The 20,462-nt window shown below is 38.3% G+C and overlaps 1 protein-coding gene across 2 annotated transcripts in view; it reads right to left on the bottom strand.

Annotated features, from left to right (window-relative positions):
- The window catches only part of LOC117429367 (transmembrane protein 132E-like), a 260,360-nt gene that overhangs the window by 56,342 nt on the left and 183,556 nt on the right, over positions 1-20,462 (bottom strand). For both annotated transcript variants that reach the window (XM_034048768.3, XM_058998343.1), the window contains exon 3: positions 5,440-5,580. In XM_034048768.3, the coding sequence (XP_033904659.1) occupies positions 5,440-5,580 (141 nt within the window). The remainder of the gene's footprint in view (positions 1-5,439; positions 5,581-20,462) is intronic.

Here is a 20,462-nt window from a genome sequence, read left to right as displayed (position 1 = left end):
TTTCTTCTTTGAATAAGAATAAATCCAGTTGTTCACTTCCTAGGCATTTCACCGCATCAGTGTCTTGTGAGTCAAAGCATGTTATTGGCTGAAAGCGTGTTATAAGACGCTTGTTGGTTAATGACAGGAAAGAAGCTGAGTTTTCTTTAGTGCAGTACCATATATCATGATTTAAAATATGTTTACTATTACATGTATTTCTTTGAAGACTGCACATCTGAGACCTGCACAACTGCTAGGATGAAATTATTTTGTTAGTTACAACCAATTTTCAAAGGGATCCACAATTTAATGTAGAATTTACAAAGTGTTTAAGTAACATAAAATATGCAATTCCATTTGTTATAAGTCTCAAATGTCTTGCTTTGAAAGAAACACGTGTTACAGTAAACATGTATTTTTTTTATTTTGAAACATGCTATCTGGTGCTACATGTGTTCTCTTCAACAGCTTCTATTCTGACATTAACCAACCAGCTGCTTCCCCTATTGACTGACATGCTTTCAGCCAATAACATGGCTCAGAAGACACTGCTGATAAGACTTAGGAAGTGCAAACAGATCACCTGAGAATAAGGCATAGAAACTGAGATCTATTCAACTGAAGTGCAAAACAGGTAAGATTTACTAAATGACTCTGTAAGCTTCAGCTACTGTAAAGCTCAGCATACTGAAGCAGCATCTAAAGTTGACATCTTTTTACCTACAATCTTATGTGTTTTAAATAGAATTGCTTGCTTTCAACAAACAGACCCATCATCTATTCCAGCAAAAGTTGTTGATTTTTTGAGATGTGGACTGAGCAATCTTCCTCATTGCATTTAAATCATGTGACACTGTAACTTTTCACCTGTCAGCCCTCTCTCTGTCTGAGGAGGTGGGGCTGGTACTGTCACACGAGCCCTGGCACTTAGGATTCTCCAGACAAGCTCACAGCCAGGAAAGGGCAGAGTGAAATTATAATAACTCAATACTGTAGCAACAGAACGAATGCAAACATCATGGAGAAAATGCAAAAAGAAACAACTGATATAATAGCAGCTGAGTGGGTGAAATAGGGAATTAAAGACAAGAATTTAAAAGAAAGAATGAAAAATGTGAGACCATCATTTTTTGATATTGAAATGCAAAATTAATTATAATGGAGAATGTCTGCTGTTTGCATTAACCTACTGGAACCTAGGAATCAAAAAGAAAAATGTACCGTGGAGATCTCGAGTCTTTGCTATTTAAGAGAAGTGTATTGGATATATCATTTAAAAACAGGACACGGAATGAATGTGGTTTATAGTTTTAAATCTTTTTATAATTTCAAAATATTGGTAACAAATCTGTGAATTTGTAGTCATTAATATGATCGTTCGTACTGTTTAATGTACCAATGTCTGGCTAGGAAATAAAAATAAATTGTATAAAAGTATGAACTGTATTTCTGTTAAGATATATTCCCATATTAAAAATGCTTTTAACACAGTTATTTCATTTTGTATACACTTCTGTCTGTTTTGTAACTGAAAGTGTTAATGATATCTGAAAATGAGATCTGAATGGCAATCACTTGTTTATACTTCAATTGACATGCAGTTGTTTAAAGTTATTTATTGAAAGACCTGTGATATAATATAGCAGCATTGAGTTATTCCTGAACTTGAAATAAATCAAATCATTTGGAGAGCTGGTAGAGTGGGGATGAAATCGCCTGTGAATGGGATATAGTGGAGGTGGGAGTGTGTACCAATGTCACACTTCACACATTGTTCAATAAATCTGGAGAATCGCTGATCCAATTGCCATGCATCAGATCCTGGGGATATGGGGGGTGTCTTTCTGTCCGTATATCTGTCCATCTGTATGTCACATTTTTGCATGTATATGGAGACCCGCTTAACCAATTGTCATGAGAGCAGGTACAACTTGGTATTAATATTATTTATCCTGGTACTGAGGAAATCATATTCTCTCCGTAAATCCATTTATATGTCACAGTTTTGCATATATCTAGAGAATTGCTTATCAAATTGTGAATAAACATTTCATTGCTAATTCTATACTATCCTGTACATTTTACCTATATATGTAATGGTCATCAACTTTTTCATCCTACTTACTCCTTCTGAATGTACAGCTGAGGCAGGGGATGTATGATACTGACGTACTGACTGTGTTACTCTGTGGCAGGAAGAGCAAGAACGCAGCCCAGGGTTTAGTATCGCGATTAATTATATAACCCGCCTGGACACACACAACTTACAGAGCAAGGAGAAAACAAACAGTGTTAATCAAGAGTGTGGGTGTGAGTAGCAAACACTGCTGTCAATAGCTGAGTTCAGCAGACATATTAATCCAGAACTATTGATCGTTCCTCTGTGTAATTTCCAGCCCTGGTAATTTGCTAATTTATCAAGATGCTGTCAATACAAAGACACTACCTTAGTAGACAGCAACAGTGACGGTCTTAAACTATGTTGCCTTGCTGCTACAGTTTATTTAGACTTTTTCATTGCAATGGTTCGCTCCATCTTGCTGTTGCGGTCACTCTCTAAAAGTGGTGTCTTTGAGGAGAGTAGGTAAATTATGAGCCCACAGAACAGGTTGCTCTTAATGAAAAGTTCATAATGAATAATGAAAAAAAAATCATTTCAAAATGAAAAACACACACATTATGGTAAAAGCGAATTTGATTTGGTCATTTATTTGAAGAATATTTATTGAGTGCTCCTTGCAGATACTTCAGTGGTGTACTTTCTAAAGACGCATGAAGGCATGAAGTTGCCATTGAAAACACGTCAGCCATAGGAGAAACAATGATTGGTACTCAAATGCAAGCCAATGCGCCTCGCTTCTGGTTCATTTAAGAAAATAAATGGCCAACATTTCTGGAGAAATATATATTTTAAAAACATGCACTCAGGAAGAGGCATTGTCTAAAATAACTTTCATTATTAGTTTTTCCTACAGGGACTCAAACTCCCAGAAGCACCTCAGCATGGGAAAGAGTGCACGAGACGGTCGCTAGTTTTATTAACTACAATTATTTTGTTAGCTAGATATACTTTAAGATATTGGTTCTAAGTTACATGTTTACAAATAGTAGCCCTAGTTCTGGTGCTACAAACACTTGGATGAAAGCTGTTGTAATGACTGCTTCAGTAGGCGTACTGTGTGCTGTGTTAGAGTCTATAAACTCCACAATTATTGACCGGAGAATAGAAGGAGAGACAAATGTGTTCATTTTTGAAAGAATCAATGCTAGCAATTTCACCACCTGCCTGTGATGCCTAATTGCTGAGCTTGTTTTCTGTCTCTGTACAGATTGTAAATGAGTGCTGCCTTTATTTTAATTACTACCACTTAATTGCCTGTTTACCTTGTGTCAGTCTTCTCCTAACAATCACAAGGCAAAGATATACAGGGATAAACTTGGTATGGGTTTTTTTATGTATTTGTTTCACTTTGTACTGTATCATTTTCTGTTTCACTCCTCACATCTTTAGTAAAGATAACTGTGATCTTTAAAATGCATACCAAGTATGACATGGAGCATAGGGCACTGGACTCATTTGACCTACAGTTAAGCCTGGTTACTGAAACTGACAGGGAGATGCACCTTTTATATATTACAGAATACCAGCAAACTGATGACCAACCCCTTCAACAATGGGTACTGTGTGTGTTTCCTGTACACAGGCAGTCAGAGAGAGTGATGGAGATGTTTTATTCAGTTTCTGCAGACAAGCCTGTGGCACTTTCACCTCCAATTTCAACAGGGAGCTTTTACAAGAGGCATACAACTACTTTATGAAAAAACCAGGGGAGAGAAAAAGCTTCATCCTAGCGCTCCCTGAACCATAATGCAAGATGTCAGTCCTGAAGGAAAGTCTTTACATGACGTGACCTGGCTCCAAGCCCAAGGCAGTACCGGGATATGAGAGACGAAATGTAGTATTCTGAAGTGGGACTGACTGGGGGGAAATTGACAGCCTTCCAGCATTCCAACATGTGAGATAGAGAGAGAGAGGCTTGCTTTACAGATGGCTGTTTCAATGTGAAATTAGTAAAAAGGGACTTCCTTTAATTCCTTTTGATGTTTCACTGTCAGTAACCAGAGCTACAAATGCAGGCAGCATTTCAGACTTCTAAGTTAGCCAGCTGTTCAGAAAAAACATGTAGAGTACAAATTAAAGGAGGCTATAATGAGGTTGTATAACTCACTCATCCACACACAACACTGTGTACCATGCTGGCCACCACATAAACTATGTAGCTTAGAACAAATACGAGGGACTTGATTGAAGTCTTTAAAAGGGGATGACCAAGGACAGTTGGAAATAAGAGGCTTTTTATGTTTGCAATCATTCTGAGTGGTTCTTATGGCAATAGATAAAATTAAACTAATTATACTAAACTGGTTAAAAAGTATCTGAAGGTAATAAAAGACTAGCTAATCTGGGTAGAAGAGGTAAGAATAGCTGAATAGGTTGACTGGTAGCCACTTTTAGAATATATTAATACATTCTGTATTTGAGCATGTCTCTGCTCTGTTTGTGAATTTGTCGTAACTCTTTGCTGTTCGTGCACTATATTTTCAAACTGCTTTGCATTTTTTAAGATATTTATTCATTTTCTAAAATGTCATGTTAATGGATTGCAACCACAATTGCTCTTCAAGCCCTCTGAATCCACTTCACAAGTACTTCACCATTATGTGTCATATGATTAGATGACTACCAAATTAGGTTGACTGACACTGTCCTGTTTGAAGCTATGCCTCAGAGAAAGTAATGCAACAGACAATAACTTGATAGAAAACAACTTGATAGTATTGAGGAAGACTGTGTGTACTACCTGGTTCCACAATGTAGCTCTTGAGTAAGTAAAAAAGCAGCTGGATACAAAAGAACATTATACATTATATAAGAACAAATATCTGTACGCCGCTTTCATTTACTTAATCCATGGCTTTTGAGAGCAGCTCAGTCTGTTTATACTGAGCATGGTAGTTACTGTGCATTGGACATTCAGTGAATTGAGTTGGTCTGTTTACTTTGTTGCTGCTTCATATTGGCACTGAATGCAAGTGTTAAGGCATTATTCATAGTCATACTAAAATATACAGGGCCATATTTTCAAACCGTCTTTAAATTATCTGCTATTTTTCTGAAAAAGGTAAAATGTTAATTTTACAAAACTAGATCCAAACAACTAAGTTATTTAATCCAAGTTCTCGTCAGCTGTCTGAAAGAGCTTGTGTCTCATTCTGTAACACAAACATGAATTTTTCACCTTTCAAAAAAGAGGAGTTAATTTAATAAATGGTGGAAACGCTTTGAAAATATGGCCCGTAGATTCATGGTAACAAGACATAATAAACCAGCATGCTAAGAGATGTGTGGCTGGCCTGCTTGTGAATGCAGTTCTCTGCCTGCAGACAGCAGTGTACCTCAGCTGGACTCCTTTGTTCTTGGTCGCCACCACTGTTGCAGTGGAATGCTTTCCTCCCGTCATAACCTCCGAGTTTACAGACCACTGATGGCTCTTGGATCTGATGTACAGGAGATTTACACCCTTCTTGGCTTTCACTCTGAAAAGGAAACACATCAAATACAGGGTGAATGAGCAGAACATGGGGTTCACTATAAAACTAACACTGACTATCCACTTTATTCCATTTATATATTGTATAGATGATCCACTTAAAAAAATAAAAATAAATAAGATTGTCATTGAATTTACATCATTTCTTGTATTATTAAATTCACAGTTAATGAACATTAGGAGTTTATGTACATTTCTTGTGAGGAATTTTCTTTGTCTTATATATCTCACCTGATGAAGATACTAGCTAGTGTTCATAATGTTTTCCTAACAGTCACCTTGCTCATACCTCTCGTATGAGGGCCAGCACAGCTATTCGCATTGTTTATGTAGAGTAGGCTTCTGCAAAGACACTTGGGCTGATCTACTCCATGTATGTCTATGGCAGGCATCTAGAACTGAAGAGAAGCTCCAGAACTCAGGCAAGAGCACCTAACAGACTTCTCTTACAAGAAAACACAGTGAACTCAGGCTTCTCTTACAAGAAAACACAGACTTCTCTTACAAGAAAACACAGTGAACACAGACTTCTCTTACAAGAAAACACAGACTTCTCTTACAAGAAAACACAGTGAACACAGACTTCTCTTACAAGAAAACACAGTGAACACAAACTTCTCTTACAAGAAAACTCAGTGAACACAGACTTCTCTTACAAGAAAACACAGTGAACACAGACTTCTCTTACAAGAAAACTCAGTGAACATAGACTTCTCTCACAAGAAGGTTGATGCAGTCTCTCGAAGAGATCACAAGCTATGCAATCAAACACTCACTTCATTACAGTTTGGGCAGTATTTCCTTCACAGACAGAGGTGATGTCAATATATTGCCTGCAGTATTCTGAAACTGAATTAAAGGCAAACTAACAGCTTCTTACCAGTTTAATATCAACAACAAATCCAACTTTAAAATATTTTTTGTATGTCACCTCAAAGCTCTGCACCTATTGAACTCAAAACCATAAAGCAGTTCTGGGACCAATCAGCTACTTGGCATCTCACCATATTGAATTGAATGGAAAGACCAGGGTTAAGTTAACATGGTAATTGTAATTGGGTAACCTCTAGACTCCAGATTCAGTCATGCAATGTCATGAAACTCAAATCTTGAAAAATCGGTCTTAAGGCAGCACTTCCTCCCTTATAAGGACCTATTCTCCTAACAGCACCCTTAGATCAACAGGTATGATTGATGATGGGACGCAAAGCAATCTTAATGTTAAATATCACTGGAGTGAATGCTGTGTCCCTCCTCCTAACAGTCATCATGTCTGTGTAGGAGTCGATGTTTCTTCATGTTCACATGACTGTGGCCACTGTCTCTCTGGGCTGTATTCGTGTGACACAGATCAGGAAACAGGGAGAGACCTGCAGTAGCGTGTTTTCATTTTTGTTTAGCTACGTACTGTTATACAGTGTTGAGTAAATTACTTGTAAAAAGTAATCTGTTATTGTTATAAGTTACCTAAACAACATTGTAACTAGTTACAGTATCGTATTACTTTTAAAAAAATGACCTAGTTACAGTTCCAACTAGTTTTTTCTCAGGCACAGTTCACATTTTTCAGAGATATTTCATTCAGTTTGGTCACGCTGTGAAATATTCTTTGAAGTTCCAGCTTTGAACCCACTTATTCCCTCCCCTGATGTCATTTGCTAGCAAGATGATGTGAAGGTATGACTTGCACTGCTGAAGTGCTTTCTGATTTCATTTTAAACATTAGCCGCAGTCCAGTTTTTTTTAAAACTAAAAGTAACTGTTATTTTTCCCAGAAAAAATGTAATCGGTTACCATATTTTGTTACCTGTCTGAAAAATGTAATCAGATTACCGATTACGGTCAATTCAGATTTCACTGCATTCACCTACCCCAGTAATTGTTCTGAAGGGACTGTGCTGAGCGTGTAGGTAGATTAGATGTGGCTGCACTTTTGTCACGCAAGTCAATACAAACTGTAAAGAAGATGCTCTTGGGGGATTCCTCATTCCCCACAGTGTGCATCAATTAGGAAGGAGCCAGGCTTTTCCACATGCATGAAGCAGAAACGGCTCCATTAGTTGCTCTAAAACTACCCCGCATGAACAAAGCTATCTGTCATTTTGTAGCGCAAGCATATTTCTGTCTGTTCAAATATATTATTTAAGAAAATATATAGTACTAGGCAATGCAGATCATTCTGTTACAACGCACATAGGCCCTAATTGCTTTGAAAACATATGATTATGAGCTATCGGACTATTGTGAGATGGCCCTGGGTACATGCACCCCTTCAGGACCCTGTCAACTCCATCTAAAAGGAAGGCCTCCAATTTAGTTGATGATTGGAACCCTGACAAGCTGCTTTGAGACCTTAATAAGACTCCTACTACAAGCTGCATATGAACTCTGTCCCCTACAGTAATGCCACACACCTCTTCACTCTCCATAATGAGGTAATGTGCAGCCCTAAGCCCTGTATCTTTTAGATCAACTGATTTACATAGTCTTCTTGTGAAGGGTTGGATAGTCACATATCACAGTGGGCTTCCAGTGTTTTTCTACACTTTTTTTGTTAATTAATATGTCATATGTAAGCTTGCACCTTTTCTGCGTTCATTTTCCACAGGCTCACAAAATACAATAATAAATCCCCCACCATTTAGAGTAACATATTTATTTTTGAGATGGGTTCTTTTCATCATGAAACCTGCTACTTAATGTGATCATTTTCAATGTATTCTTTGCTTCTGACCAGCAGCTGACCAAATGCGGCCGGGTGAAGATATCCAAGCTCGGGAAAATCACAGCAAATGAAAACGGTGTCAATCATACCTGACACTTTCCTATTGACTTTGGATATCTCAGCCCCACTCAGTCAAATCAGCTGGTCAAAAAACGACTCATAAACTGAAAGTGGTGATACTTAAAAGTGATTTATTATGGTATTTTGTGAGCCCCTCAGGAATAAAAGTGTGCTTCTGGAAAATTTGAATTCCAGGTTCCAGGTTTTATGGATACATGTGACAGAAAGTGAATGAATCCTAGTCAACAATCTCCCTCCCGACCTGTGAGGGCGCTGTATAACAGGAACAGAGTGCCTCGCACTGGTTGGTCTGGCAGTTCATTCCAGGGTCAGTCAGAAGCCAGCCATTTAGGAAGGGGGCGGAGTTCTGAAGTCATCACCCTAAAGCAGTACGCGATGTGCCATGGTTTGGAGGAGATGTGACTGAACTAGCTACTGACTAAGAGAATAATTTTACTGCATTTAACTCTGTACTTTAGAGCACTGTAATCTGTCAAGTGTAATTTAATCTGTAGTATTTTGTATTTAATTATATCCTGATGTAACTATCACTGACACTGTTATCTGCTCCGTTATTGAATAGTATTTTGTCATATACTTGTACTTGCTAGAACCGAAGTGATTGTATTTTATCTTGCTCTTAATTGTATTAATACTTGTACATTACTTGTAATGTATTTTTGTTTACGACTGTAAGTCGCCCTGGTTAAGGGCATCTGCTAAGAAATAAATAAATAAATAAATAAATAAATAAATAAATAAGAAGAAGAATTGGGGATGTGATGATGTAATCTAGTCCTTTTGATGTGGTTATGAGAATGACCGAGAAAGGAAACAGACTGTGATAAGGAAATCGTGAGTGTTAAGTGTTTTGTTTGTTTGTGGAAACTAACTGTCTGTGTTTGTCACTGTTAGACGGCTAACACGAACCGGGAGCTGTTGCTAGAGGCCAGCATCAAGCCCGGACTACACTGCACGACTGTCACTGTAATTACCTTGACCAGACCTGCACTCAGAGCACACACTGTCAGGAGACGTGACCGTGTCTGTGTTGCGTATTGTTCTTTAGATTATTATTTCGGGACTGAACCCGTGGTTTATACGCTGGCAATATACATTGTGTAGAGCCAGCATTATTATTTAACAGTCTCAAACAGAAAAGAAAGAAAAATAAATAACTGTTTTGATCCATGAACTTTGTGTCTGTCGTTGTTGGAGCACCTGCATCACCTGTACACCTGAGCACTGCAAACCACACGATCACAATACATCATACGTTACGTGCGAGGTGAGCGTTGTTGTTGCGTGATTCTCAAAATATGGGTGGCAACTTGAGATATCTGAGATATCTGATCTACACAGTCATTTTAATTTACACTGTGCCAAACTGTACAAATAAACTGTACAAATAAAATCTGAATGTGTAATGACATGGGGTGAGTTATCAATAGCAATTAAAAAAACATGAAATTAAGTATGGTATGTTTTCTAACAGTTCTCTGGGCTTTCAAATCAATTTTCCTTCATGAAAAGACCCAGTCTGCCAATTATACATTCAGATAAAACACGAACATGTTGACAACAATAAATGCAAGGAGTTACGGCACATGTTTTCTGGTGCTGACGGTAACAGTTTGAACAATTAGACCCTGTGCTATTGTGAGTGGGAAATTATCTTTTCATCTGCTTTACACGTGCATCAGCATTTTTTATTCTGCCTCCCCCTCCCTTATCTTAAGTGCCTCTGCTTTTAAATAAATCACTTCAAACACACATCTGTTCAATACATTTTTTACTAGATACTGCTGAGGGCTTGTCTGCTTAATCAAGGCTGCTCTTCCCTACTAATTATGTTCTAAATTTAGATCTGGGGTGAAAGGTAAGACAAGTGGGGTGGAAGGAGCTTGTTTCCACGGTAACAAACATGCCAGAGTGTCACCAAGAGCTGATATGATGCTTGCTAGTAAGCTTCTGCTTGACCATGCCTACTGGAGTGGGTTGTGGTCCTAAGAACTTCTTTCCTGAAGCTCATTAGTGAAACTGTTCAGAAATTACATGATTTTGCTGCTTACTTATCATGTACACAGCTTCTTACCTCACTCAGCTTTTAACTCATTAAATCACTGGGTGCCAGCTTATATGGCTGGTCCCTTGGTTGTGTCAGGATTTTAACTTCTGGAGGCTGTTCTTTTGGCTGTGTGGCACTGACACTTTGCAATTCACCACCTAAAGGTAGTATTATTATTATTATTATTTATTTCTTAGCAGACGCCCTTATCCAGGGCGACTTACAATTGTTACAAGATATCACATTATACATTATTTCACATTATACAGATATCACATTATTTATTTATTTTTACATACAATTACCCATTTATACAGTTGGGTTTTTACTGGAGCAATGTAGCTAAAGTACCTTGCTCAAGGGTACAACAGCAGTGTCCCCACCGGGGATTGAACCCACAACCCTCTGGTCAAGAGTCCAGAGCCCTAACCACTACTCCACACTGCTGCCCTAGTAGAGATTCACCTTTCTGATACACTTTAACACCTTGTTGCCTATTCAGTTTGTTTACATTTTTCAGCCGTAGGCACACAAGCTTGCTCCATATTGAATGCCTGTCACTCTGTGAACTAAATGGGCACGCTCTTGTGTTTACTTGCAGCAACAGGAGGTTATTAATAATGTCCGCAAGCACTGCTCTTGCTTGGGGAAAGGCAGTAAATATTAGAGCATAAGAAAAGCTGAAGCTGAATTCTGACAAGTGATGGCCATATTCTACTTGTTTGAGGTCAGACTGACACAACGTGACCCTTGGCTTGTTGTTTCAGGGCACATCTCCACTGAGTATACCGTACTATACCTTTCTAAACAGCTGAGAGTCTGGAGAGTATTAAGACAATTACATTTTCTCTCTTTGCTGAAATATACCGTACAATTACCTATTTTAAATATAAAAAAATTACTTTTAAAATGTACTCAATTTTTTTTTTTCTTTAGAAATGTCCTCATATGTGTAATTATATCCTCATATGTGCCACAACCCTCAGGAACTAGGATCAGAAAGAATTGTTTGATGGGTTCGCCATCCAACAGATCTGTCAATTCATCTTCTGAAAAGAAAACTTTTTTTCTTTCGGGTTGGTAAGAATTCTTGGTTATGTAAAGCAATTTAGTATGCTCTCCACTTTGGTACACGGTAATCAAAACTGAAACCTAAGATACCAAAATGCATTTTAATTGGAGAGTCATCTCTGAAGTATATCCTATGAATATTTCACTACAGTTAAAATTTAGTTTGAACTTTTTGGATGATTTAGTATGATTTCTGGTAAGCTTGTACTTGTGATCGCCGAATCTCTCAACATAAAGCAAAAAAATGAAAACTCACTCATCTGGCTTTCTATCTAACTTTAGTTTTGAAAGTATATTAAACCATCGCTGGTTGGTGGTTGAAGCCTTTGGAGATGTCAGTCATTTGGTAAGCAACCAATTGTTGTTTAAAAAGGCTTAAAATGGGTGTCTAACATCACCATTATATCATATATGTGAACCATTTCTAGTGGCGCCATAGCGGAAGGGTTAATGGAACTACCATGGGGTATATTTGTAGAAATGAACTTGTCTTTTGCCACATTATTATTTTTCTAATGTTAATTTTTGCTCATTTTAAGTTAATTGTTCTTGCTTTGTAATCTATTTCTGATGTGAGTACCGTCTTTAAACAACTTTATCTTCAGTATGTTGCTACCATTATGAAGAGCTCAGTTCACATATACTCGATGGTAGTTCCATTAAAGGTGAAACAACTTCCATAGTAAATATAGTGTTTGTGGCTGTCACTTGCAGGCAGAATTCCCATCTTATACACATACTACACTGCCTCAAGTTGGAAACGGTTAAAATATATTAGGAATGAGTGCTGTTCCTGTTGAGACTTATTTAATGTTCCCAGCTGTCACAACAGAGCCAGCAGTCTGAAAAAAAGTCACGCTGTTTGCAGTGAAATATTTCACATGGCATTGGGTGTTTTTGGTAGTGATGAGGTAGAATATACAACATTCTGGTGTCAGCAGCCTTGAAACCGAATAACTGGGGTTGGGACAGTTACTGCCCCTTTAATCCCACTCAGACCCCTTGCTCACTAAATATCTTGCTATCCCTGAATAGCTAAACCACTTTAAAATATGCCACATATTTTAATGATCAAGCCACCAGTGCAGTGGTGCCACCAAAAGTCATTTTTAGAAATGTAGAATGACTAGGGGTGAGGCTTTTATCGCAGTTAATAAATATGTTTCTACACAAATATTTTGAGCTGCAGCATAACCAAACCAAAAAAAGAACAAAAACATCTCTGTAACATGTACATTTGTAAGTGTAATTGTAACTTTTTTTTTCAAAGTAATAAGTTACTGCAACTAGTTAGACTTTTGTACAAGTAAATAGCATATGTCTTCTGCAAGTTAAAAACGTTCATAACTTTGAGAAAGTTACGTATTTGGAATATAAAAAGCAGTCCAGCTTTACCAGAAAGAAAGAATGAATGTGCACTGTATGGAAATAACCCTGGGCCTGGAAGGTGAGCTGGAGAAGCTGATTACCGTCCGACAGCCTGAATGCAAGTTCCTATTACTTTGGTCAGGCCTCTTTCTGACCCCGTACACTCACAGGCAGCTGTTTAATCAACTCGCCCTGCTCCTGCTCACACTTCCTAATCTCTTCCTAAGAGTCAATTTAAATCACTTGTTTTAAAACACTCTCCTCCAGCTGCCTCCCCAGCATGTCAGCAAACCTAGCAGGAATAATTACCAGAGATTTCTGCAGGGTAGCAAATGAGTAAGGCCATCAGCAGTGTTACCTTGCAAGACGATCTAATTAAGAACTGCTGGTATGGGGCTAAAAAGTTACACCAGTGCTGTGAGAAGGAAATATTTGGAAAATCCCAAACAACCTGCAGACCTCAATACAGAATTAGCAGACTATAAACGCTATCTAAGTGCTGTGCGATCATCGCATTTGTATGATCATGTGATTTCAAAGCATAGTGATCACTAGGGCTGTATTTTTTCATGTTAGAAAATGGCTTATTTCACAGCATTTCACCGTCTAAAAATAGGTATTTCAATACATTTCACGATAAACATAAAATTTATTAAAACCGAAAAAATTGCATTGTCACATTCAAAATTGATCATTTTCTCCAGATATACAACAAATGTTTCTAAATAGTTAAATGCTTTCCTGAAAAACTGTAAATTCTATATTGTAGAATATTTCATTTTTATGTCCACTTTTTAAAGATTCTGTTTTCACCATCAGTGAAACGGATTGAGGAACACGACAGACGCATCTTCCCCAGCAACCACAGTCCCCGGATCTCAATCCAATGAAGCATGTTTGGGATTAGCATTTGTCATCACGATCCTCTGCCTACCTCTTTGCACCAATTGTGTGACAGATCCCTCGAGACACCTGGAGTCTCTGCCACGTTGTGTCAAGACTGTGAAATTCTGGGGGCTCACCCGGCCTTATTCGACTATCCTCATTCCTTGAATAACTACTCTATAAACGTTCATCCTCTATTGCCCGCGGGTCACTGTGATGTTGTATGACGTCAAAATATTACTCTAGTACTGTGTCTACACTTTAAATTTTACTTTAAAATGACATTCGCTTGTATGCGTGTTGCAAGATGATCAATTATGTAAGTGGCAAAAAGGGCAGTAGGGGAAAGCTGTGTTCACTTTCCCCACCAAGTGTTTAACACTAGAACGACCACATTTATAGGCATACCTAGAACAACCAAGAGCGGTCAATTTGACCGGCATATTAAGAACAACAGAAATATTATAATGAAAGGACAAACAATTGAATTTAAGCCGTGGTTTGATTCAGGAACGTGATATAAAGCATCTACAGAACCGAAAGATTGTAAATAAATAGACATTTGAACAGAATTATGTGCCCGTTGGAGCTGGCTCTACCTCTGGAGAAGCGGCTGCCTCAGGTGAAGTAGCGGCTGGATCAGGTGCAGGAGCTGATGCAGGTGAAGTGGCTGGCATCCTTGCAGGGGCTGCCACAGGATTGCTTCTTCTCCCACGGGATCTCCTGCGCCCTCTGTGTCACTGCTGCTGGAAGATTCATCTTCGCAAACCCAGTCTGCTTCAGAGACAGATTCGTCATTGTTCGTCTCTGCTGCATCAGAATCGTTGTTTGGTAAAATTTACAGTAATTCCAAACACTGCTTTGCTGTCCTTCCGCAATCCATTTTCAATGTGTATTGGGGTAACAGTGAATTTCTTAGAAAAATGAGTGACTTATAGTAACCAGTGCAGACAGACAGCCGGGCACCGTGAGCTGTCAAGGCTAATTGATGGGCTATCAGGAGGCTCATTGAAACAATAGAAATGCCAGAAAACTGCTCACTTGAGGAATGCAGACTGATATAATCAAACTTCAATACATGGCAGCAAGTCCCAACTGATAAATACAAATAATACCGCAACATTTAATTGTTATAATATGATTTATATGTATCGGTCACTTTGACCGCGCCTGGTCGGAATAGGTAAGACAGTATTTTATCTCGCTAATTTTTGCAGCTATGTGATTCTTTTTTTTTGTCAGGGTAATTAGTGCTTATATTTAGGAAAAGTCGGGAAAACACACGCACCGTAATTTAAATTTAAATTCCTAAAATGGTCAAAATGACCGCCTTGGTCATTCTAGTGTTAATGAAATTATATTTGTTATATTTATATTGTGTGTGTGTGTGTGTGTGTGTGTGTTGGAGAGGTAACCAGACAAACAAGTGGCTAATACACGGCGTAATTCAGAATGTGCACAACAACACGTGAATTCACAGTCGTTTTTTTCCTACTTAGTAAGCAGACACAGGCATTTAAATATCCCCTCCCCTAAATGACTATGAATTGAGTAATCTGCATTGTTACGGCTGATTTTTTTTTCCTGAATCAGAACTGCATAGCAACACATTTCCTGAAAAGTACGGCAAACAGGTAGTGAGTAAAACTGTCATGACTTGTGCATGTAAACGCTGCCATTGTTGATTGCACCTATTCCCAAATTCATGCTGCTGTGGTCTGGTCTGGCCATTTTCATTTTTATGAATTTAGTCTTTAAAAAATCAAAACGTTTTTAACCAAACTAACTCTAAAACATTTATCTAGCATGCAAATCCTGATGTACTAAATGAATCAAACATGTCTAGAGCTAATTAACTCAATTTGGGAATTCTTGAAAACAAAGATGACCATAGATCAGCTTCATTGATCATCTGTACCGTGTGTTGCCATGCCAGTGGTTGTAGAAGGCTAAGGAAATGTAAAAACAGAAATACAATTATTAAAGCTCCTGAGGGTTTTGTGTGTTCACAGTGCATTATTATGTTAAATTTTGTGTGCAAAACTATTATTGTTTTAGTTTCTTTTTTTAGTTTATAAGCTTGTACATGAGTTTGGATTCGTAAGAGGTAGTTTGGATTTTAAAAATAACTAACAATTCTAGCAAAATGTGCTTTTTTTGCCAGTTCTTTTTTTGTTTTCTGCAGAATCTACATATATTTGATGAATATATATTGATTTTAAATGATCATTCTTTTTTAGGGTTTTGAATATCAGTCTGCCGCCAGAAGCCAGTCAGTTACTCTTGATTTGATTTATTAATAATGCCATGAATTATGATAAACTGAGGTAAAACTGAGAGACAGGTCTACAGGCACAGTATGCTGTCTCTGTGTCTGCCAGAATGTATAGCAACACTTGGTGCAAGCTTATTGAGTGAATTATGCATTAAGCTTTTAATGACTTCAGCCAACATTTGCTAAATTGCTGTAGAATCGCTGTTAGGTTTGCTTCCACTGACCAGAATCAGCAGAGTGAAAGGGAGCTTGTTGTTGCTGCAGTTTAAGAACTCTCTTTATTCATCCAGCTAATGAGAAAAAATACAACGAGAGGCCATTTGGCCCACAAATGCCTGGTTCCTAGTAGCTGACTGATTCCAAAACAAGGTCGGGTCTTAAAGGATCCCAATGATTCAGCATCAACAACTCAGTAACCCATTCCGTCCCCTCATCACTCTCTGGAGAAAGACGTGTCTCCTACCCTCTGTCCTAATTTCCAACTGTGTCTGTCCTCTGGTCCTGTGCAAAACTATTACAGCTACAGCCAAAAGCTTTGCATTACCCTATAGAATTTACACATTTTGTTAATAATGTTATAATGTTAACGTATTGAATTGCATACCGCTTTGTAGTTTTCAATATACTTAATGAAAAACTGACAAAAATTTAAAAATGTGACATTTTAAAATCTAACATGAAATACTGTACTAATATTATGGCTTCCAGTAGACTTTTGCGATATCATTTTGTAGTTTATTTGATTACATAATGTTAAATAAAATCGAAATTGTGTTCACATAGTTTAATATATATATATATATATATATATATATATATATATATATATATAATATATATATATTGTAAAAGAACTTCACCCACTCGCGTTCGTTGCCCCTTTAAAAATTTGACCCAGCACACAAGAAATTGATTTTTAAGCGCTGGTGCGCTATTTTTAATAAACACCAAAACAAAATACAAAACAAACACCTAGCTCTTTACGAGCACTAACTAAACAAACAGGAACCTAACTACAAACAGGACAGCTAAGCTGTTTCCCTGTACAACAAAACAAAACAAAATAAACACAGTTTTCACACACGACCTTTCACGGTTTCTCAGTACCTTCTTCTCTGTACGCCTGCACACCCTCGCAAGCGGGCTCTACCCACAGCAGCCTCTAGCAAAATGACTGCCCTCCTTTAATACCCTGCACCTGGTTTTAATTTAACAATAGCTACCAGGTGCAGGGGATAATTAATAATAAACAATTAACAAACTAAATTAAACAATAAAGCAAAACAATTAAACTAAACAAATGTGCATTCGCACATGTTTTTTTCCCCCATGCAGGGAGGATTAACCCCCTTCCCTGCTTTGTTACAATATATATATATATATATATATATATATATATATATATACACACTACCGGTCAAAAGTTTTAGAACACCCCCATTTTTCCAGTTTTTATTGAAATGTAAGCAGTTCAAGTCCAGTGAATAACCTGAAATGGTATCAAGGTAAGCGGTAAACTGCCAGAGGTTAAAAAAAAATGTTTAGGTTACCAAAAACTGAAAAATAATGTACATTTCAGAGTTATACAAAAAGGCCTTTTTCAGGGAACAAGTAATGGGTTAACAACTTACAGCTGTTCTGCAGCAATGGAAGTAAATTAAGCCTTGAAAGTTGATGCTAACAATTCCTACAGGTGTCCCAACTTTTGTTGATTACTTACAAACCCTCTGTCTGTATAAAAGCAGTGTTGGAACAGACTGTGTTACTACACCCTCTTAAGCATTATTTGGACAGTATTGTACTGCAGGAAGTAGTATATTGCTCTCATAATGGCGAGAAAAAGGCAATTAACAAAGGAAGACAGACAGACCATTATAACCCTTAAAAGTGTAGGTCTTTCCTTTAGAGAAATTGCAAAGAAAGCCAAGGTGTCAGTGACTACAGTTTCCTACACCATCAAAAGGCACTTGGAAACTGGAGGAAACTCTGACAGGAAGAGGTCTGGCAGACCCAAAGCCACAACAGAATCAGAAGACAAGTTTCTGAGAGTCAACAGCTTGCATGATAGGCGGCTCACAGGACAACAGCTTCAAGCACAGCTTAACACTGGTCGAAGTAAGCAAGTCTCAGTTTCAACTGTGAAGAGAAGACTTCAAGCTGCAGGTTTGACAGGTCGAGTGGCAGTAAGAAAGCCATTGCTAAGATGGCAAAATAAGAAAAAGAGGCTTGCCTGGGCCATGAAGCACCGCCAGTGGACTACTGAAGACTGGAAGAAGGTCTTATGGACCGATGAATCAAAATTTGAAATCTTCGGTTCATCACGCAGGGTTTTTGTATGCCGTCGAGTAGGCGAAAGGATGGTTCCTCGGTGTGTGACACCAACTGTCAAACATGGAGGAGGAAGCGTGATGGTCTGGGGCTCTTTTGCTGGATCCAGAGTCGGCGACTTGCACAGAGCGAGTGGCACCCTGAACCAAAACTGCTACCACAGCATTTTGCAGCGCCATGCAATACCCTCTGGTATACGCCTAGTTGGTCAGGGGTTCATCCTACAGCAAGATAATGACCCAAAACATACCTCCAGGCTATGTCAAAACTACCTTAGAAGAAAAGAACAAGACGGTAGGCTTCAAATCATGGAATGGCCAGCACAGTCTCCAGACTTAAACCCCATCGAGCTGGTTTGGGATGAACTGGACAGAAGGGTGAAAGCAAAGCAACCTACAAGTGCAACACATTTGTGGGAACTTCTGCAACAGTGTTGGGAAGAACTTTCCGAACAATATTTGATTTCCATTGTAGAAAGAATGCCACGAGTGTGTTGGGCTGTTATATCTGCAAAAGGTGGCTACTTTGATGAGTCAAAAATTTAGATTAAATTTTGTTAAACAAAACGATTCCATGATTTCTTTTTTTATCTCCAATTGTTTATTTGTTCTATGCTTTAATTTCAGAGTAGACTGAGACATTAAACTGCGTAAATTTCAATAAAAACTGGAAAAATTGAGGTGTTCTAAAACTTTTGACCGGTAGTGTCTCAGTCCTAAAATTCTAGGTGATGCAAAACTTTTGGCCATAGCTGCATATTACTACAAACAACAAATTGATATTATGTGTCTATTGCAGAACTGCTATACAGTGTATTAGTAATCTGATCAGACAGAACAATGTACTGGTATGTTTGTCTGTAATATGTATTGCATGTAACAGGTTACTAAAACAAGTTAACAACATTAACATATCCTCTGAATGCTGTCCTATATGCTCAATCTAGTACAGGAAATAAAGTTATAAAAATAAAGAAACTACAGAGAATAGTGTGTGTTGTCAGTGGTAATACAGTAACAACAACAGCAACTAGACTCTGGTTTGAATGACGAGTTGAAGAAATCAAGCAACTGGATGCAGACTGATTACTTCCAGCAACTTTATTTCAGCATATCATAATAACAACACAGGTATGGCGCTGTCTTCTCTAACAAAGACAGGAGGCTTTGAATGAACTTTATGAACACACTGTGAACAAGTAACTGAACAAACAGCACGTTCAGCACCAACACATGTAGTGTACCAGAGGTCATGACCCCATTTATTGCCCTATAGCAACTATTTTGCCATTTCTGCAAGATCTGTTAGAGGCGGGTCGATCCCCCTCTATGTTGAAAGTGTACCTAGCAGCCATATCTACATGCCATGTCCCCATTGACTCAGTGTCCCGGGCGCTCATATACTAGTGACCCGTTTTCTGAAAGGTGCTCGGCAGTTACGTCCTCCCCGAATGGAGTCTAGATGTGGTATTGGAGGCTCTCACTAAGGCCCCGTGTTTGAGCCTATACATTCCATAGAGTTGAAATATCTCTCAATGAAGACAGCCTTTCTATCAGCCATCAGCTCCGCTAAGCGGGTTAGTGAGCTACAGGCTCTGTCAGTGCACAGTTCCTGTATGCGTATTTGGGACAATGGAAACAGGGTATCGTTGCGCATAAACCCTGTTTTTCTCCCTACCGCATTAATGTGGTAGATCCCTCAGTGCCTTCATTGGGCACAAGGGTCCTTGAGGTGGCAAGCTCCCACCACTGACCTTATCGGTTATGCATGGTTGAGATATCCCTCAGTAGCTGTCCACTCACACTCCCTCGCGACGGCTTTGGTATATTTTCCCAAAAGTATCGTTTGGTGGTTGTCTTCAAATTCAAAGGGAACGTTGGGTTACGGATGTTCTATTGGTTAAATCATTTTAGCTTAGCAGTTCCCAATTATGACACTTAAAATTGCATCAATGTGTTAGAACTTTTGAAAGCATGTTTGAAACCATCGCAATTGTTGCTGGCATTTCCCAGTCTGCTTTTGCTCGTGCACGATGGATTTTTGAGGCGAACAGCCAAATACCTATTTTTCCCTAAAAGCAGGGTGTAC

This window comes from Acipenser ruthenus, chromosome 24, assembly GCF_902713425.1.
Source record: "Acipenser ruthenus chromosome 24, fAciRut3.2 maternal haplotype, whole genome shotgun sequence".
NCBI classification, from domain to species: domain Eukaryota; kingdom Metazoa; phylum Chordata; class Actinopteri; order Acipenseriformes; family Acipenseridae; genus Acipenser; species Acipenser ruthenus.
Note: the sequence above shows the minus strand (reverse complement) of the source record. Positions and strands in the feature narration are given on the sequence as shown.